Source organism: Syngnathus acus, chromosome 1, assembly GCF_901709675.1.
Source record: "Syngnathus acus chromosome 1, fSynAcu1.2, whole genome shotgun sequence".
In the NCBI taxonomy this organism is placed as follows: Eukaryota; Metazoa; Chordata; class Actinopteri; order Syngnathiformes; family Syngnathidae; genus Syngnathus; species Syngnathus acus.
Window position 1 is genome coordinate 10,861,874 of NC_051087.1, and position 21,574 is coordinate 10,883,447.

A 21,574-nucleotide genomic window follows, 5' to 3' on the forward strand; every position below is an offset into this window, starting at 1 on the left:
TCGATTTATAAATTATAACGTGGTCGATCATTTATTGCAATAAAAGACTGTAAACGATTTATATGTGTCATTGTTTGAATTGATCAAAATCGACGTACTTTTCAGTATGCACTTAGAAACGTAATCAACAGATCAGACATTTTAAAAATAAATGTACCTAACTTTTAACCGGTGTGACCCATACCACTTATTGTCGTTATTATATTAGTTATTAAAGTAATTATTACGTAGCCTGGTAACTGCATAATAGTAATAATCATTTTATTAAAGTAATTATTACGTAGCCTGGTAACTGCATTAACAGTAATAATCCTTTAGAAATTCTTTAAGCAGGGGTCATCAACCTTTTCAAAAGTAAATTGGATTTTTAGTAATGATTAATTTGATGCTCCATCCATTTTCTGTACTGATTGTCCCCCACGGGGTCGCGGGCGTGCTGGAGCCTGTCCCAGCAGTTAATGTGATGGTTTGATACACAATTCTGAAATAACAAATATGTTCAAACTACCTTTGTTTCCATTAATAACTCATTCATTTACGCAACAAGTAGAAACTGATCATGTTAATTATCTTTCATAAATTATGAGAGATAAATATCATATGCAACACTTTGTATCAATCGGGTTGATACAAAGTGAAAAAACAAAGTGAAAAGACACTAGCCGCAAGTGTTTACATTTTAAAATCACTACATGAATGAATATTACTGTCATGCAGTTAAGAACCTCTTGCACGTTATTTCATATTCTGAAATATATTTGAATAATTTAGTTTCTGCTAATTTTGCAATAATGTCAGAAACAATGTCTTAAAGTGAAAATGTATCTTTTTTATTGGTACCATACATTAATTAGCAAGGGCAGAAACTAACCAAATTAAAATAAAATAAAAATGATACCAAACAATGATTCTACTGGGTTTGAGGAAGGTACAATTCACCATTCAAAATAAATTTTAAATGGATTGAAAGTGTAAAACAAAACAGAAATGTACAAAGAGTTAGAAGATTCCACTTATGGTCATGATGATTACCAGAAGGGCCAAATCAAGAACAGCAGGACTTCTTTCAGGCTTTTTATGACTCATGAATTTATAGACTAAACTATGCAGAGTGAACATAATGTTAAGCTGGTTTTAGAACATGTTTGAAGATGGCACAAATTAAAACATTGTTGGAAGGTATAAGTTTCTTAACAACCTTTATAGCCAGTGACTGGAGTGAAAGTCAGACAAACATTTCAGCACATTCACTTGACATTGGGTTGAATCAGGTTACGCACTACATAAAACCTCTGACAGTGGAGGGGGAAAAGAACTAGCAATTTATGTAGACCTGGAACAGTGGATTTCTGAATGTCCTGAATAAATAAAGAAAAGCAAAAGACACAAAACACCTTCCGATGGTGCTGTTGTACCCTCAGGGATTTTTGTCAATTAATTTACACTACCCTTAAAAAAAGAGGGAGGAAAGAGTGGGGTGGGGTTTTTTTTTCCTCATTTCTCCTATTTTGTTTCTTTACATTAGATCAAGATGGCTTTAGGTATATCTAAGTAAGAATACATCTTATTACAGTCAGACAGAACTTTGCTACTACCTTAAATATACAAGCACAAATACACAAAAGTTCAAATTTCCAAAAGCAACGGAAAGACAAAATAAAACATCCACACTAAATATTTTTTCTTTTATAAACACAAAAGATAAAAACAATATATTTTAGAGGAGGAATAAAAGTCCTGTGGTGCTCCTTGGTCTGTAGCTTTTCAGTATTGGTAAAAAATAAAAATAAACAATTGAACTGAAGATGTTTAATAGAAATTAAAAAAAAAAAAAAAAACATTCTAGGGAAATATATACTGTATAAAAACTCTTAAAATGTGTAAGTGTGTATGTTGCTTACATCGGAGTCTACTCAGAGATGGCTCACAACAAGAAACAAACTCCTTCCATCGTTCGCGTGTGTGTGCGCGCGGGTATGTGTGTGTATGGTTAAGTGTGTGTTTAGTGTGAATTGTTGTGTCCCACACTCGGTGTCACAATTTCAACAATTTTGCAAGAGGTCTCTAAATTCTGGTCTGCTCGATTTAGCAAAGACACTAATGTGTTTAGGCTTCTTTTCTCTCCTCAAACGTTTGTCGCTCACTCACGCAGACGTGCGCACACACGCGCTCACACAGATACTCTGTTGACAAAGGTTTCTAGTGCCTTGATGCATCAGAGCAGTCCAGAATTGAGTGGTTTCAAGGCTGGTGGACAAGCTGTCCCCGAGCAACTTGCCACCTCAGCCATGCCACACTGCTGTAGCGTTCTTCTTGGGTTTAGTGTGGGTTAGCTCTCTCCTGGATTCAATCACCGCGCCTCCATCACAACTAGCATGTCGCTGTCCAAAGTGGAAATTACCAAAAGCAGACAGGACATTTTGAGTAGGAAACGAAGAAAAGGAGCAGAAGAGGGGAAGGGACCACGGTGCCTTTAAGTTGGGAAGTTAAGAGTCATGGCAGAAAGTCGAAGTGAGCGCCGCCAGGCACCGCGTGTCGGAAGAGTCAGAGCTCAAAACGCCTGTCGGGGCGCTGCGAGGAAACCTGTTGCTCTTGAGACTTTTGGCTTTGGGAAGGCTCAGAGGAGGGCGCGAGGGAATTGTGTTGTGGAGGAGGAGCCCAAAGTCTATTGCGATGCCTGTGAGGTGGGGTTGTCGCTCTTGCTCTCCTGGCTGGAGGGCGCCTTGTTGTTCCAGGGCGAGTTGGATCCCAGAGCCGGGGAGTTGTTGAAGCTGTCCTCGTCGTCAATGCCGTTGGCTGCATCAAACTGGGTGTTCTCCAGCCGCGTGATCAAACGCTCGTCCTCGTCGCCAAACTCCCCTCCCATCAGTGTGGGCTCTCCCACCACCATCACATCCTGGACAGACAAAATAAAATGGTAAATGGGGTGTGAGGGGCATTTGGAGTGTGTTAAACTTCCACTTATGTTCACTATATTGTTAAGCACTACCTGGCATCTATCTCAGCAGTTGTTTGATGCCAGGCGCACACTCAGTGATGCGGCTAAACTTAAATGACCTCCCGTAAAGAGAGGGCTGTGTTGTCATGCACATCAATAACACTTGCATGAGGGAGAAATTGCTTGGTTGCACCAAAGTCATCATGGAAGATTTTTACTCAACTTGAGTAAGAAACAAGTCATCTAAAAAATAATAATAATAATTAATTAACCAACTAATTTTGTTGAAGGAAGGTTGACAGATTTTTTTGCTTCTAATAAGGAAACCTTTCAAGAAGATTTGGCACACTTTCTATTTCTAAGACTAGCCACGGTCTTAAAGAGGCTAGATTGACTGCATAAGCTAGTTTGAAAATTCTAGCCAAGTCAACAATAAATCAAGACAGCACTTTGTCAAGGACCAGTCGCATAGACAGATGATTTCACTGATATACTTACTGGAACCTGGCTAGACAGAGGGAAGCCACTGCCCGGACTCTTCTTCTTGTTATTGTTGCTATTAGTTCCTCCTCCTCCGCTGATGGTGCTGCCACCCGACATCTTACGCTTCCGCCGTTTGTTTGGGGCCTGTCTTGATGGCTCGGCTAAACAGCAAGCAGGGAGAGTTGCGTGTAAAGAAAAGTTGGTGCGTTGGTGTGTGTGTGTTATTCGCATACCTGGAGGTGCCACCATTCTTTGCCATTTCTGGAAGAGGCAGGTCTTGAGGCAGTCTCTGGGGCTGAGGCTGTACGTCTTGTGTCTGGACATCAGCTCCTGCATGGGCTCCAGTATCACACACAGCTGGAGCACAAAACAGACAGGTAGAAAGAAGGCTGATGTTAAAAAAGTGCCTCCTGTTTGCAAAGTCATTGTGGTTTAGCTACAGACATCTAATTGACTGAGCCATGCAGTGCACATTGTTAAGAAGGCGTAACTTGCAGACCCAGTCCGACTTGAACGCGTATGTTTAGAAGCTAAGATACATACTGCTCAGCATTTTGTAAAGTCTCTACACACAACACCCAAAAGATGTTCTCGAGGAGTATGGCCAAATTTGAAATTTGATTGAAGCAAAAAAATGGGTTGCAGCAAGTGGAGGGTATGATGTTTTGTTTGACTTACTCGGAGGTAGTTTAGAGTCGAGTTTGACAGGCCACATCTTGTAATATTTTTGGACAGCTGGTCCAGCATCTGTGGGTCCTGGGCCTGAGTTGGTTATCAACAGGACACAGAGTGAATAACAGGCATATTCACAGGCAATAAGAATGTGTTAAAGATTCAGGATTGGCCTCCACTCACATGCATGGCAAGTATACTGCGAGGGATGAGTTCACGGTGTTGTCGGATGCTAAAGTGCCACGTTTTTATCCTCATCATGTCGTCAAACATGAACTCCAAGTATAAGCGGCCCTCCACGCACACCTACAGAAGAAAAGTTAGACTAGGATTAGAAAGTGTACAGTATATCTATGCGGAGTTTGTTTCAATGGCTTGCTGCATCTCACCCAGCATTATTAAAAATGTAATTTGAATACAGACATCGAAAACTGTTTCTTTGAGATTTGATGGGGGGGAAAAGTTTTCTAAATAAGAAGATTTTTCTACCTCGAGTTTGGCACCTGTGAGTTATGTCAAGCGCTTTGCAATAAAGATATTCTGGACCGATGTTTCCCAACCTTGAATGTTCACTCACCTGTGTGAACATTGGTTTTCCATTTTGGGAGACCATGGTGCACTGATCACAGTCAAGTGAAACAAAGTTGTTGTGAAACGACTCCTTGGGGTGTTTCAGGACATAGTAGAGCTCAGTCGCGCCACCTTCAAATATACTCCGAAAGTACCTTGGAATCAACGTCCGACCAATTGCTTGATGGGATGAGACAGGAAAAAGGATGAGATGACACAGTAGAGATTAGACTAAATATGCAATATGTCGGCATTTGTCCTTACTGTAACGCTTTGGCCCATCTTCAAGACAGAAAGTAATGGTCAACATGGCATCATCTTCAAAAAACTCTGTAGTAAATGCATCCCACCATAGGTTGTCGCACTCCTACAATTTGGAGAATGGACAATTATTCCATCTGCCACATGTTGTGCTAAGAGAATTCGCGAGAGAGTGTAACAAACCTCTGTCCAGTTTTGTAGCCGTTTGTTTAACTCAAATATTCTGTAGTCTGTCTGGTTGCCATATGGCGTGTGCCTCCTACACCATAAAAAGACAGCAGGTGAAAACAAAAGAAGTAGCGCAGTTGGCTTGTGATAATAAAACAGAAGGGACATTCTGAGCTGCCGCACCATCGGAGTTGTTTAACAACCTCATTTAGTCAGGTCAGACTTTAATGCTCAATTGAATGCGAGAGGAGACCGCATTATCTGTATAGCCGTTTAAGGTTGTCTTACCCTATGCCTGGCTCCAGGTATGTGGGAGGATACATTGGGGTTGGACTGCAGAAACGAGAAAGAGAGATCTTTTTAATCACAGATAAAGCAAACAAGCCAAATCACAACAACTAGGATGAGAGTGTAAATGTAACACACAAAGCCATTTTCTTACTAGCAGAGCCCACAAGAACTGTACTGTGGGCAATAAACACTTGCCTTAGTAGCTCAGAGCTATCATCTATTATTCTTTGCACAATTTATTTGATATCATTGAGCATAGACGGGGCAACGGGACAAGGAACCGCACTAGTAGCCAGCCGAAGCTGTTGCTAGCCAGCCTCTTCGGCATAACAGAAAATATTGGTTATGTCTTGATTAGCCTTTTGGAGAATGTCGTTATTTTGCATGAATATGGATGGAGCAGGAAGTCCCTGCAACTGTTGTGTTGACTTTTTTATATTTAATTATATATTTTACATCCAGACAAAAGCTTAAAATATTCACAGTTTTTGCATGACACTTTCCTTGATGAAAATAAGATTTATTGACCATTTATGATAACTAGTTCCCAAGATATTGTTGGCAAAGGTTACGAACGACGAGCTTTGTGGCACTATCTTAAAAAGGCAAACATAACTTTATGTACAATTTACTGTCTAGGACCATAGCTGCAGTCAATAGCTTTCAGCCGAAACCGTCCAGTAGTTCCTGAGAAATAGCATTATCTGTGAACTCACATAAATTCAACGAAAATAAGGCTTATATTTTAATTTTTTTTTACATTCTAATACATTTTAAGTTCGTATATTAGTTTGATTCGTTTGGCTTTATTGTTTTCCTTAAGTACAAAATACAGACCATAGCTTTAAAAATAAAATTGGTCAATTTCTATTAATTAGGGCCTTAGGCAAAAATAACACTTGGCCATTTTCCACCCACACGAAAGCTCAATTTCTTGGGAATTTTCAAATTTCTTGTTGTGTTGTACTCAAGTTGAAGTGGCAGCATTTTGACAGATTTTCTTTTTTAGAAATCTTCTCAGGTTGCTAATACAGCCACCTTACAAAGGGGAAACAGGCAACAAATTAGGAATTATTTTTAAAAACACAAAAAATGAAGCCATAGTGACTGTGATGATGATTTCTCAAGACCATTCCAACTTTGTCCCAGAGGCACAACTTGCACTCAGCTGAAACCGAATAACCACCTATGTGAAATATTTTTCCCAGAGAAGCGACAACAGGTCTGCTGCAGGATTTTTCTCATTCTCAAACCGTTCACTTCGACAGCATAAAATTCTTATCCAGCTCTTACCAATAAACTACACAAATAAAGCTTTAATACGGAACGCAAGATTCTTATCGCATTAAGTTTCATATGGACTTGTATGCTTTTATCTGACTTTTACCAATCAGACCATCAAATAGGTAAACAGTATCCAGGGGCATAACATTTAATACCTTAAAAATACAATCTGCTCAATAAGGGCCATTTCGTTTTTTGTATACTGAAGACATTTGAGTTCCAGATGGAGAGATTAACAATAGATAAAAGTTCAGCTTTTACTTCGTGCTACTCAACATTAGATGTGTTGACTCAGCTCAAAGCACCTCTTGTTTGAAGCCACCCCCTTCTTTTAACACGAGAAAAAGTATTGGAAAAGACGTTGAGTTAAAATGCAAGCTCTATTGTGTTATGGTCTGGAGGTTAATTTGGTAAATTTACTGTATGGTTCCCCCTTAGAATTGGTCTCCCATCTAAGTAAAACCAGTCGTGACCCTGCTAAGCTTCTGAGATCAGATGAGATCTAGCATCCGACATACCCAAAATAGATTCAGTCACAAAACTCACCCCACGTCTCTGTCCAACATGGTACCGGGATGGAAGGGGGGGAAAGTGCTACCGTTGGGGGGCTCCTTGGGGGAGTACAGCTTGAACGACTTGGAGGAACAGCCTGTAAGGAAAAGCAGAAGGGGAATTTTTATTTTATTCTTTTTTTTTAATCACCTTTGATTTTTTTGAAGGACAGAAGATACTGCATTGAAAATGAAATCTGTTATGGGGCACCAAAATTAAAGTTTAGAGTAAACATACTTCTATGGGGCACCAAAATTAAAGTTTAGAGTAAACATACTTCTATGGACACACACTCAACTGGAGCAATTAAGGACTGTATTATGAGAAAAACAAACTCTACAGTGAACCCTGACTATTTGTGGGATATAAGGACCGGGCCGGTTCGCAAAGAGGCAAAATCTGTGTATAAATGACGCCCATTCAAACGCATTGAGTTTGTTTTTGGTTTTGATTTAAACAATGCGAGTGCATTGGCACATGGACGAATGAATTAGTTTGAAAATAGCTTAATCGGCCCGAAGCCCCAGTTTAAACTGCTGTTACAGCTGCTGAAAACAAAAACAATCCAGTTCCAATCAATGCCATGAGAATGATGTGGACAACGCTCCCGCAAGTATGAAGGAAATATTAATTTTATATGAACAATGGAGTATCACCATATGTCAAGACAGCAAAACTGAATTCAAGTACGCTGATAGTATGACAAATGTACACAGCTCAAGCTAATAAACAGACAGATAGGACATCCTCCAATCAAAACCCATCCACAACTCAGCAAAAGGCAATAACCGCTTCGTTAACACGGTTTATTGTTAAATACTTGAGACTATAGTCTGATGTCAGGATGATGTCAAAGAAAAGAACGAGTAAGTGACTGTGTACCATCTCGCTCTTGGGTGGGAGCTGAAGAGCTGTGTTTTACAAACCAGGAGGTAATGAATGAGTTACACAGGCAAAAACATAGGCCAGGGGTCACCAACTGTATTTGTCAGAGGGCCAGAATTTTACTGGAAACCATCAAATAAAAATTGAATGAAAATCAAATTGCGGCATAACGAGTCTTAGCCCAAGAAGAAACCGAAACACCACTCGAAATACAGAGTTGATGACGCCACCAAAACTAATACATCAACAAATGTAAGCGCCTTAAGAGCATCATACTTGGTAGCTAACCATATTGCTGAGGCTAAAAGGTCATTCAATATTGGCGAGAAAAAAGAATGTAGATAAAAATAAAACTACCAATCTTTGTGTAATTTGAGGGAAAATGCTGTATTGGGATATAGAGGGTCTTTTAAGTTATCTGTCACTGATATTTTGTGTCGCAAGAAATTCTGGTCGTATTGTATCAGTACTTGCACTGGTATTAACGTGACTAAAAGTGGTATTGAAATTCATACTAAACACCAAGTCTCTTGCCATCCCTTACAGGCCTCGCGCGTCTCTTACTCTAATTGGCCAGCTCCTTAAAGGCTATCCAGAGTAGCAGTCAGCAGGTCACGACCCCAGCCGTTACCATGGTGACACCCCGCCTCTTAACGTCTTGTCTCAACATAACAAACATATGCCTGTGTCTTTATGTGACAGGTTTTTCAAGCACATGTAAATGGGATTGGTGATTGTGTAAAAACATAAAAAAATAGAAATTATTTTCATATCTTGGATGTTTAATTGCTGCGATACAATACAAACTCAACTCTCTCTCAGACAGTAATGTGATGGATATAAAAAAAAAAAACCGCATACAATTGCCAGCACCATGTTATCGCTTCAAAATGCAAATATATATTCCATATGCTGATTTGGGCTTTATTAACACCAAATTGTTGTTCTGTTAGGAACTAAATGAAATTTCTCAACTTCAACCAGAAAACTATCACTTTGTTGTCAACAAAGTGTGCAAGCAAGAAGTACTGTGCAATGGGCTGGGTGCAACAACAAGAGGGAGGAGAAAAACAACACAAATGGAGTTGATAAATAAATAAATAATCGATGTTATGTGTCCATTAGTTGGTGAGAGCTCCATTAGCTTCTCTCATCCCCTGTTAGTGGTTAATGACAGGCGGTCCCAATCACATCAGCAGGATTCCACTTCCTCCATTGGGAATTTGTTCATTCCTGTCCAACAAGCAAACGCTGCACTGTCCAAACACACATTGATGATATGCGGGGCTGGCGTAGCTCAAACAAACACCATTGTATGACACCGATGACGAGAAAGATCAGCAATTCTCACTGCACAAAAACTCTACACAATAGTTATTCACTTCAAAACAATAACAATTCTGCAGATTTGGACCACTTAGCTTACACTGAAACAAATCGTGAACTTTTTCCAAAACAAAACCTGCTGTAAAACAGGGCGGTTTGTTTTAAGTTGTACGTCAAATTTGTAAAGGCATCGCAGACACGTTTATTGTTTCTAAACCCGTCCTCATACATTTTTACGAAGGACTGAGAGGTTACAAAGGCAATTAGAAAAGCACCAAGCGCACACTGCTAAGTAAGCTAGGTGAAACGTTAGCTTGGCACATTTCGAAGTAAAAGACATTTCAGCCGTCAATGCAAGTAAACAAAATAGAAGCAGACAAACTGTAAACATTCACAACAAATACTCTCACAGGTCTCCATCGCCAGTGTGTGAAATCAAACCACGACGAGGACTTCGTGGCCAGGCTAACGTTAGCAAGTCCAGATGGCAGCTGGTACCAACGACTAGCTCCTATGCTAACGACTTAGCATTAAATCCCCTTTTAAACCAGAAACCACCAAAATAAATCAAAGAAACCCCAGCCGCGTCGACCGCTCGATCAGCCATAACTAATCATGGAGCCGGGGTATTAACCGAAAAAGATGCGAAGCGTGTAGCCGGGATAAGCGAGCGTTTACCTGCGCTGAAGTCCAATGAGAAAACGAATGTTTACAGATCGGTAGTAGAGTCCGTGCGTACGCTCCGATAGGCCCGCTGAATGGACGGCGAGGCGCAACGTAGCCACACAACACGTCCCAATGAACGCGATCGATGCAGTACTCCGCGAACTGTGAGGCCGGGGAAGCGATTCGGCCCAAATAGCGGGAGTGTGACCGCTATGTTTTGTCCCGCATGAGGCCTTGTCAGAGGACTGAAGCCTGTTGTGGGTTTACATACGGACCCCGATGAGCCCTTTGTTCACGGGAGGACATGAACAATAGCTCTAGGCCCTCCTCCTCCTCTTCTTCCTCCTCCTCCTCCTCTCTCTCCGCAGTACATTTGCTCTTCTCTCCCCTGACCGCCACCGCCAGTCACCCCCCTCAGCTCCACTCCCCCTCCACTCCAATGCTCATAAAGATTGTCTGCTAAGCATTTTTCACATCTTCCTCCTGCTCCTCCTCCTCCATCCCATGCCTCAGTTCTAAGTGACACAGATGAGAATTGGCCTAATGCAGCCGAGTGGAAGTACGTGTGGAAATGAAGATCATCTTGTCTGTAAAGTCATGTTCATGTCCACCTAATTAATGCACATCATCAGTTTGCTGCAAACGACCGAGCTGCATCAGTGAGAGAAAGAAAGAAAGAAAGAAAGAAAGAAAGAAAGAAAGAAAGAAAGTTTTATGTATAACTTAGTTTGCAATTATTTAATCTAGGTAACATGGTTGTCCGGTGGAACATTTGCCTGAAATTTTAGTGAACTTTGAGGCATAGCGGCTATAAAAAGTCTACACACCCCTTTTGAATTGACAGGTTTTCTTTCCCTTACAAGTATTTGGGAGATTTTGTTATACGTAGTCTGATGAAACAAAAGCTGAGCATTTTGGCTACGATTCCAAAATATATGAACACCATACCTACAATAAAGCATAGTGGGGTTATTGAGACTCGTTGTGCTGTAAGAGTCATATGTTGTTGTATGATTCTCACAAAGAGTGTTTTAGGGGTCAGCGGTCTTCTTCTCTTTCTCTCTCTCTCTCTCTCTCTCTCTCTCTCTCTCTCTCTCTCTCTCTCTCTCTCTCTCTCTCTCTCTCTCTCTCTCTCTCTCTCTCACACACACACACACAACGCATTAAGTCTAAGGGAGAATCCCATAGCCTCTAAATCTGCTTAAATCGCCTCAAAATATAATCAGATATTCAGATCACAGCCAGAAAGGACTCACCCATATGGATTAAGTTGGAAATAAAAAAGAACAAGTATTATTAAGTCCACGTCTATCATATGTGAAATGTGAACCATGAACCATCATCGCAAAGAGGGTTCTGATTTTTTTTTTCAGGCGCACCAAGTGAAAACACATTCATGCATCTATTTTCTACACTGTTAGTCAGGTTCACGTGTGAGCTGGAGCCGAGCTGACTAAGCGAGAACCAGAATAGAGTATATTCAGCATGGACTGGTCACTTGCCAATTGCAAACACATGTTATGCAGACAAACAAACATTCATCTCGAAGGAGAATTTACTTAACCTATGAAGCACTATTGAGGAATGTGGGAGGAAGCAACAGTACCTGGCAGAAACCTGCTCAAGCATAGCGAGAACGCAGGGAAGGCCAGATTTTAAGCGCCAACCTCAGAATTGTTAGACAAATGTGCTAACCGCTTTGCCAACTTGCCAAGTGAAAATGCGTAGTTATGTACGTAGATTTATTTATTTTTTTAATTCTTTGTGTATGTGCGCGCGTTACACGAAGCAAAAAGCAACAAGACTATGATAGCGTAATTTCCATCTATTCTAGTCTGGAAGTAAGACAACTATTAGGAAGCGGTATTAAGTCAGGCGACTCCAGTGCTTAAGGTTACACATAGAAAATAAAACTGTCTTTCTTTAGTGACTTAATTAAAGTGCGTTTTATAACATGGAAGCTTACCGTGACCTGAACCAACTTTCCCACCCTTCCATTTGACATGTGGCGCATATTCCAGTTGACTTTATAAGACAGGCGGGGTATATACCCAACTTTGTATAGTTAATCTAGGTAATAATTACATTTTACTATTTCAATTTAACTATTGAGGTGAATTGAGTTTTCCATGATAATCTAATTTATTGAGGAAAAAAAAATTATAGTTGGCCTTTTATACTGAGTGAACAAGTAATTTAAAAAAAATTGTGTTTAATATGTAAATACAGTTGATCTGAAAATCCGTGACATCGGCATGCTATTCAAATGACATTATTCAACAAAATAATGTATGTCTTTTCCCAGTTGGCTGTTACCAATTTGCTTTTAATTTGCAGAATGATGATTCCAGGACAAATATGCACCTTTGTGCACCGAGTGTGAGACATTAAGGAGATAAACTCCCTCGAAGGTACGCCACTCAGCCGACCAATGACAAAAAGATGCCTTAGTTGACTTTATGTGTACATATATTTTCTCAAACATAGCAAGGTTACATATGACATGATTACATTGGTAGCTCAGGAGGTTTCTTGTCAGTCTTATTGGCAGCCTTCATTTATTGCATACGCATGTATGTGCATGTGTGACCTATATGGATTTGTGTGTTTTACTCTGTGACCACAGTAGCCATGGTAACCCAAGCAAGTTTTCACAACTGGAGAGTGGCTAAGAATCCTCTATGGGCACACAGGGGTTAATCCTCTGTATGTGTGTGTGTGTGTGTGCGTGCATGTGTGTGTGTTGTAAGATTTGCCATTGAAATGCTACATGACTAGGTTAATCCACAGAGCGAGTGTATGTGTGGGATGGAGAGGCAGTGGGGGTGGGAGGTGTATCAGGATAAGGCTTTAAGGGCTTACACACACCGTCTCTTTCGCTGTGAGGCACAGGCCAGACCTTATCTTAAAGCAGCACCCTAACCAGTGAAACACACACACACGCACATGAATGTTAAGCTGCCGAACCTTCTCTGCACAGGCTAGCCTCACGTTAAAGCCGGAAATCCAAGTAATATGTAAAAAAAAGAATATATCACCTAATCATAGGGGAAAATAGATTTTTTAAAAGTTGTACTGTATTTGTTTTTGTTTGACAGACTTCTTTTTAGAGAGACACAGTTTCAGCAATCCATCATAATTTGCGTTCTTAACAAGAATAGGCAACAAATGATGAGCATGATCAGCGTGTGACGCAATCCACTCACGCAAAACATGTCTGCTCCGTTAACATCCACTCGACTCTTCTAATTAAAACACAAAATAATCCAATTTAACCCCAAAATACATTGCCATGTTGAATCCCATAATGTCTGTGTAAAACATTTATTTATAAAAAATTGTTGTTTAGAAATAGATTTGCTTCTTGCATACAGTATATATCTGGTCACAACTATACCTGCGCAATCCAATTACGGAGACGTAAAAATAGATAAGCAACAACCTTTGATGCAAACCACAATTGAACGTCATTTTCAAAAAGCACATCGCTCAAGAGATGTGGTTGTCGTTTTCCCCAGTAATGAGCCTACTTAAAAGGGCTAAAGCACAACATATTTTAATGTATGTCTATATTTATTAGTGATTAAAAGCGGCACACTGTGATTAAATGCCTTGATGTGATCTGAGTGAAGTTGACCTTTCTCTTTAAGCCAATTTAATCAAAGCATGAGTGGTGGAAAAAAGCAGATGAGAAAAAAAATGGATCTGAGAGGAGCTACAGCAAAAGCAGTTCCTGAGTCATGTCCTGCTGAATCAGCTGTGCAAGAGGCCACAAGGAAAAGGTCATCTTACCTCCCTCAGTTTCTAGCTGTGACATGGCCATTTTGTCACCCATAAAGTCACGTTGATTGCGATACACTGCTCAAACTCCTCCACTCTTTGTCGTGTGTTCATACCTCTCCCTCTCTGATATCTCCAGTGTCCAGACTGTCAGCTCAGAGGCATTGCAGGGTGAGGAGGGGGCACTTCCACTCACAAGTCAACAGGAAACTGAATGTCTGCCTCAGTTCTGATAACAACCATCCCATTTGCCCTCCCTCGACAACACACTCTTCTGCACTCATCTAGTCAGCTGACTAATCCAAAATGACTTAAGTTCATGTTTTCCGCATTAAATATAAATTTTCCTTTCTACGTATATGACGTGCAACACTATGATGAAGTACCTTGATTTAGTCTAGTGGGGTACAGTAATTTATTGTCTCAACAGTGCCCCGAGACCACCTTTTGCCCGAACTACAGTATGTGGGACAGGTTCAAGCCTCCCACATCCACAAGCAGGAAATGGATGAATGGATGATGTTTAATTCGGCAGCACAGTGATCTAATCTTTAAGACGCCTGCATAACAGTTTTGAAGGTTTGAGTCTCGGCACCTGCATGGGCTTTGCTCGTGCTTTCATGGGCTAGCTCTACTATAAGTACTCTAGATTCTTCCAGTATTGCAAAAACATGCGAGTTAGATTACTGTCTCCGTGCCGACCCCCACTCAGAGCTCCACGGGCGGAGGTCAAGGGGGGGCATGGATGCAGTATCCCCCCCAACCCCTCACCAAAATATTCTTGTAGTACCCAGGTGCCAAGTCAGACAATAGACTTTTGAGCATTTTCCAAAAGTAAATGAAATAAATAAATAACACTTTGTTCTTAAAATAATAATAAAAAAACACCACTGAGAGAATGTAAATCTCACCAAGATTAATAAAAGCAGTCATGTGCTCTGTAATTGACTGGGGATCAATAGGCTCCAGCTACCCATGTCCATATAAATAGGACAAGCAGTATAGAAAATGGATTGATAAGTGGGAAATCCGAAGACATTGTGGCTGTGACACAAGTTTGTCTGTCGGAACTTTGGTAGCAGCACCCTCGTGTGGCCGCATTGTGTAAGTATGTTATTGCATGCCTACAGTGAACTTATGGCTGTGATACATTATGACAATTTCTTCATAATTATGTCCACTAATGTTGTTGTGGTTTGCAGAAGTGTCGAACTGAGCTGCGGTAATGTTTTGGATATCTCATTTACATAAGAATGGAAATATTAGTCTCTCATTATGCTGAAGACAGTGTCAATCAAACCCAAACAAACTATTGTTGCACAAGCAGAATATTTAAACTCTTGTATTGGATATCATAATATACCGGAATGACCATAATGTTGTGGTGGGTGAGTGTACGCCACAACTGTATTTTAATTACAATAAAAGAAGAAACAATCATTGTCAGCGTTCTTCCCTCACAACAGCAGGTGGCTTAGCTTTCGTCTGTGCGCGTGCACGCGCGCGTGACTGGAGTCAGCTGACAGCTGTGTGAGGGGATGTGACAGTGGCCTGATGCTGCGTTCTCTGTTCTCTGGGAGCCATTTTGTCTGTCTCTGATCTCCGAGTCAGGTCTGCCCCCCCCAGCCCCCCTCCAGCCAATCACGTCAGCGCTCAGCCTTGCAGAAAACATAGAAACAGTCTGATTTCTCCCAGTCTCAAGCTCCTTCCCTCCCCACTCCTCAAGCACTCCCACAGCCTTCATCTCCCATTTGCTCCTCATCCCTCTTCCTTCTCCCTCCTCTGTCACCCTCTGCTGTTTTCTCTTATCTCAGCCCTCCCTCTAACTCTTCCTTTCGCAAATCACATCATTCGACTCTCGCTTTCTTTTTCCCTTCATAATCCCCCCCTCCCTCCTCTTCAGGCTCTCTTGTTGTGCAACCCGTTTCCAAACAGCTAAGCCTTTGTGCCTTTCTGTCTCTTGCCATTTCAGCCAGGCTGCAGTCTTTACTCATTTTCCTCCAATCAGGGACACCATGTGACTCCCTGCATGAGAGGGCACACTCCCTCCCACCCCTTCTCTCTCTCTCTCTCTCTCTCTGTCTGTCTGTCTCTCACTCTCCTTCACCTCTCCCCTCGTCTTGCCAACAAGCCAAGCAACATACGCTAGCAATCAGAGGCATCAAAAAGAAAAAAGGAATATAAAGTCAGTGTAGATGAATAAGGTGACGTGGGGACAAATAAAATTGAGAAATAAATGGGTGAGACCACTACACCGTTCAGTCAGGGGTAATTACCGGAGCATCTGAGAACTCAGAAACAATAACACGGCCTTCTCGTTCTCTGGTCACAGCTTGGACTACATCCACACACGTTCTTCTCCAGTGTTGATGTCATCCACATGCTGGGCCACATGCTGTGTGTACATCCACATGCACGCACACGCTCGAGCACAAACGCCGAGCCCACACAAGGAGGAGGGTTAGGACCCTTTGCTGTTGAACATGCCACTGGAATGTAAACAAGTTGGAAGGGAAGACAGAAGGGGAACCTACTATGTGGTGACTGTCGTTTGATCGTCTCAGTCATAGCATCTGGTTAGGTGAAATGAAACACCACTCGTCGTCGGGCTTTGTTTTATATCTGACTAAGGGTCCTTGATCAACTGTGATTAAAATTCAGAATCAATTAATCAAATGGCATTGTGGCATGTAACCAGTTCAGGGTCTACAATGTCTTTTGCTAAATCTCAGTTGGGATACACTGCAAAAAAAAATAGAACAAAGCTTCCTGTTGTGAAAATTCCCACGTTTCAAAGAAATAAGAGTTTAATTGTCCTTTTTATTATCCGCCAACTCAACGATATAAGTTTAAAAAATCATCAAATTGTTTTGGAGCAAATAACCTGCTTGCTTTGTTGTGCTAGCTAACATTGTTGCCACAAATGTCAATTATTTATAACAATAATATTTACAATTATTTGTTTTAGCCTCCATAACAGCTCAGCTTCAGGAAACTGATGAGCCATGATTGGTTGTGAGCTGACAACTGTGATGTCATTTTCAGTCGCCAGCAAGAGTCACAATGGCCGCCCCCTGAGATGAATAAAAACAGGTGGATTTTGCCCGTTTCAACAGCACTGTGTTTCAACTAGTTGAGCTGCACAGAACATATTACAAAAAGAAATTGGGGGTTGACTTCCCCTTTAATGTGGCTAATAAGTTGAGTGAATGAAAATACTATCCATAAAACATAACATGAGGTGAAAAGAAACGATTTAAAACACCAGAGCAAACAATATCCGAGCAAAGTGGGAGGTTCACTACAGGGCAGTCATATGTCTATTTGGAAATTTCCATGAGCATGTTGATTAAGTATGCATTCTGACCGCAAGATAGCTAAGGACCCATTCTAAACAAGAGCTCCAGCCTGGGCTGTGCAAGCTTGTTTAACGGCTGAAGTGGCAGCGCTATTTGCCCAGTGTAGCATAGGGCCCGGAGATTGGAAACACACGTGCTGGTTTAATCACACAGAGGCTTAATCACACAGCCAGACTTCACATTTCTGCATCTACTGTATCCGTCTCACAAAGCTCGGCTATTTGGGATGATGAAGCATTGTGTCTGAACTCGGCTGCCCCTTAAAGCGGCTTCCTTTAGCAGTTAAATAGTTTCCAAACCACAATACATGAGAGTATTTAATGTTTCGATCCTTCTCTTGATTAAAGTCAGTGGCTGCCACTGTGGTAGGTCGACAGGGGAGAAGAGAGGCCATGTCAGGGTTGGTCCTACACCCGTCCAAAAACACACTGACTTCCTTCCGCTCCCTCGCGGCTGAATACCGCATGACAGTACAAGTAATATGTAGTCATACATTTGCAACTATGGGATTATATTTCATGTCTACACGTGCTATGAGGAGTGGGACATAAATCGCGCTAACGCTTAATAATATATTGCCTGGGGCACACCAGCACAGGGTTTATTTCGAGACCTTGATTCCTCTTTTTCTTTCCTACCATGTGTGATTAGAGTCAATAAAAATGAGCGGAGTTATCTGTTTGCTGTCAGACTCTCCCAACCCAAATACAACCATATGTAGCCTGCAGGGAGTTCCTCATCCTTCAAAGACAGAGGACAAATCACACATTTTCCAATATAGTACTTTAATATGATGGATAGTCCTCCCACTGAGTTGCTGTCTGTGACTGAACTCCCAGAAACCAACCAGATGTTACTTAATGGGGGGGGGGGGGGCATATTAAAATAGGTGACAAGCAATCATCTGAAACATTTACTTCTCACATTTTTTTAGGTTAAAACAAAGGGGACAGGAAACCTAAATGTGTGGTTAGACAGCACGCAAATGCAATTATTTGAGTGTCGAAACATTGCTGCACAGTCAAGTATGCATGTAGTGACCTCATTCATGACCCCAGGAAGAAAGGGAAGGAATTCTGGGTAGTAAAGGGATGGACCCCCGCGTAACAAAGCCAGTCAGCAAAGTAATACAAACGGGTGAGTCTGAGGATTGTTGTAAACTTTTGAACCAAATTAGATTATGAATGATTACATGAGTCAAGCTAAAGAACACAAGTGCACATGATTGTTTTTTCACTACAAACATTCATGGAAGGCTCCTCTCCTACAATTATTCTTGCCGTCTTAATATAATTACGACATTTTACAATTGCTTCCAGCTCTAACCATCACCCCGAAAAATCTGGGCAAAGCTGGTTTTGACTGACGGGCCGCTGACGGCCACACAAATGAAGTGATCAGATGGATGAGATTCATCAATGTGATCTTTTTGTACTCAAACTAATAGAAATGCAGCAGTCTTTATTTAACCGAGCAGAGCCAATCTTGCCATCGGTGACCTTTGACCTCTCACAACATATTCATCTTTCTCATTGCATTCTCTCAAATCTTTGTTCACAAGACTTCTATGCCAACCTCGGATGAACTCACTCAGAAACGGTTGTCCGAAACAACAACAGACCGAAGCACAATGAAGGAACATAAGCGGCCCCATAGCAACAACCTCTTGTCACAAACATCTGTTCATGATCAGTCTTTAACTCTAACAAGATCCTGCAAAAAAGTTACGTTAAAGTTAAAAGTGAAAAAGAAACAGATACTAAGTCTTCTATTCTGCCCCCCCCTCTTAGGCCAGCTCAGAAAGCAACATCCCATGAGCCTTTGCAAAGTGAGCCCAGGGCCCCAGGGCGCCCATCTCCCTGTTTCTCTGTGCCTCAGTCACGCCACAGCAGGAACAGCACTCACTAACTCCAAACGCATCAACAAACGATCTGGAAAAGTCAGCGGCTGGCAATGGCAGCGGCGGCCGTCGCAGATGCCGTCAACGGCGAGCATCGCCACGGTGGCTACTTACCGGGACACGCGCAGCCGCCCACCGACATCTTCTCACATGTCTGGTGGAAATCCGTTGAGAATGATGGTGTTGGCTCTGTTATCCCTGCTCTCTTCCTCTCCTCTTTCCTGTCTCTCACCAGTCACTGCTGCTGCTCACATGAGCGTCTGTTTTCCCCACGGTTCACACACACGCACACGCACACGGACACACACAGACAAGCACACAAACACACACAGCCGGGGAGCAGGGAGGGACGGATGGAGAGTGGGGAGGGAGGACGGGAGAGTGACAAAAAGCAACAGAGAGACAGACGAGAAGAAGAGGAGGTTAAAAAGAGAGCCTGCACACACCACACGCAGACACACTCACACATGCACACACAGACACAAAGGATCAGATTCTCTCAGTAGTAAGAGAGCACTGTGGATGTGTGTGTGAGTCTGTGAATGTTATATAGAGTGAGCAGAATCCAGTCCTGCCTCTGCTCTGCCCTCATCAGCCCTGCAAATTACAGCTCAGGTGGGAGGAGAGAAGGAGAGAAAGGGAGGGAATGAGGCCGAGTGCTAGAGTGTGGATGTGTGTTTATGGTGTGTGTGTGCGTGTCGGTGTGTGTATATAGTGCACACGTGTGCATGTTTGTGTGGCTGTGTCAAAGTGACCTGAAAGATTTGAGCGAATGCAACCATGTGATGTGAGTCCTTTCACCCTTTAAATATGTCGAGTATGACACACACACATGGATGTTGTTCACATGATCCTCAGGGAATCTAGTGACGTCCAAGTATGCACGTGTGTGAGTGTTTGTGTATGTGCGCTGCAGCCGTCTGAGTGGCTTGTTACCATCGAGCAAAGGTCTGCTACACGGCAGGGAGGGTAGGGGGAGGCGGAAAGGGGGAGGAGCACGGAGGTGGGGGCGATTGACGTGCCTCAGCTCTTTCCTTTCTCTCTTTCGCGCTCTCCCTCTCTGTCATCTCCCTTTCTCGCTCCGTTAGTCTTTCTGTCTGCAGTATGTCACACAGTGTTGCTCTCTCACTTCACTCATCTTTTTTTCTCCTCCTCTGTCATTTATCTCCCTCACTCACCGCCTGCCTCTCTTTTCCCTGATTGCTGTTCTGTTCTCCTTTTCCCTCCCACTGTTTATAGTCGGTCTCATTTGTGTCTACCAGATCTAGACTTGCAGCTTTGTTATCCAGCTGTGTCACAAGTTCGGAATTGTTGAACCTGTTAAGTACAAGACACAAAGTGAGTGCTGGACAATTTTCTTCGGCTCATGTAGATCTTTAAATAAAAGAAAGTCACATGAAGGAATCAAACAAAATGAGATCTTACAATTGTATTCGGGAGGTGATTGACAATGTGTGACCTTAAAGAGTCAACTGCTAAATTTTCACATAATTATTGTATGCACCACCACTTGACTAAACATGGCATTCTGGTTAATATTGTGTTCATACAATATGAATTAAACAGTCAAATTTAGCCGCTTTTCTCATGGGGCAGCCATTTTGCCATTTGCTGTTGACCGAAAATGACATCACAGTTGCTCGGGGCGCAGGGACCTGTTTTCATCATATCTCAGCATGCGAGCATCACATGACCAAACTCAGAAAACTGGTGACTGGTTGTTACTTTAACCCTGAACAACTGTGAGTTATTATTCTGTCGACAGCGTAGCAAAATAGCTGCCTCCTGAAATCGATAAAACTTAATATTAATGAGAAATCGATAACACTTCATATTAATCAGAATGTTTAAACTAGTGGGGCCGCATCGAAAATATTATTGTAAAGCTTTTTTTTTTTTACTTAACTTTCTCTTAAAATCCCCACTTGTTCATTGGAATGAGTTTGATATTGTTGTTGCAGGGGGTTTTCCCTGCGTATACCCGAAAATGTTTCCGTGCCCTCTCCCATTCCCAAATAAGGAAGCAGCATTTGATCTCATAAAGTGCAGTGCGCAAACTACGATAAAGAAACTCACTATTGTTAAATGAATAAGTCATTGACTTATTATTATAAAGGCCGAATTATTGATACGCCTTTTTTATTTGATTACATTCGATTGCACGTGTGTACCTAATGATATGACCTGTTTGTTCATACGCCACACGTGAGAGAAAGGAGGTCACATATCTCAGCGGTGTTATCATCATTGTCCACTGTTTGCTTCCAAAATGCTATCGCAGAGTTGTGTCGAAACAGGTTCTCGCTTTAGATGCAAAGAAGAACATAAGTCTGTGAAAATCACCACCCCCATTCTATTTCTTTTTCTCTTTTTTTTTAAAAGACACTTGCGCTTTGTCTCCCTTGCTCTTGTCCTCACCCTCATCTCATTAGGCAGTAT

General features: G+C 41.8%; 1 protein-coding gene across 5 annotated transcripts; it reads right to left on the minus strand.

Moving 5' to 3' along the window:
* Positions 1 to 808: 808 nt before the first annotated feature.
* On the minus strand, positions 809 to 19,679 carry ldb1b (LIM-domain binding 1b). Of its 5 annotated transcripts, XM_037242589.1 has the most exons (11): positions 13,889 to 14,033; positions 7,214 to 7,316; positions 5,381 to 5,425; positions 5,108 to 5,183; positions 4,928 to 5,030; positions 4,671 to 4,843; positions 4,277 to 4,399; positions 4,100 to 4,183; positions 3,655 to 3,778; positions 3,437 to 3,582; positions 809 to 2,896 (listed from the first exon to the last, which is right to left on the minus strand). In XM_037242589.1, exons 1-11 carry the CDS (start codon positions 13,929 to 13,931, stop codon positions 2,666 to 2,668), a joined length of 1,251 nt encoding a protein of 416 aa, XP_037098484.1. In that variant the 5' UTR covers positions 13,932 to 14,033; the 3' UTR covers positions 809 to 2,665. The 5 variants fall into 5 exon arrangements, with proteins under 5 accessions (XP_037098484.1, XP_037098429.1, XP_037098347.1 ...); XM_037242534.1 differs by lacking the exon at positions 13,889 to 14,033 and adding an exon at positions 19,250 to 19,679 and having other exon boundaries at positions 3,437 to 3,778; XM_037242452.1 differs by having other exon boundaries at positions 3,437 to 3,778; positions 13,889 to 14,036.
* Positions 19,680 to 21,574: the final 1,895 nt, after the last annotated feature.

Bases quoted from the DNA above. Each gene is read 5' to 3' on its own strand.
- ldb1b (XM_037242452.1), bottom strand. From the start codon at position 13,931: ATGGGTGACAAAATGGCCATGTCACAGCTAGAAACTGAGGGAG. The intron at 7,317-13,888 runs GTAAGATGACCT...TTTTCCTTACAG, and splicing joins ACAGCTAGAAACTGAGGGAG to GCTGTTCCTCCAAGTCGTTC. The intron at 4,844-4,927 runs GTAAGGACAAAT...CATCCCATCAAG, and splicing joins AGATGGGCCAAAGCGTTACA to CAATTGGTCGGACGTTGATT.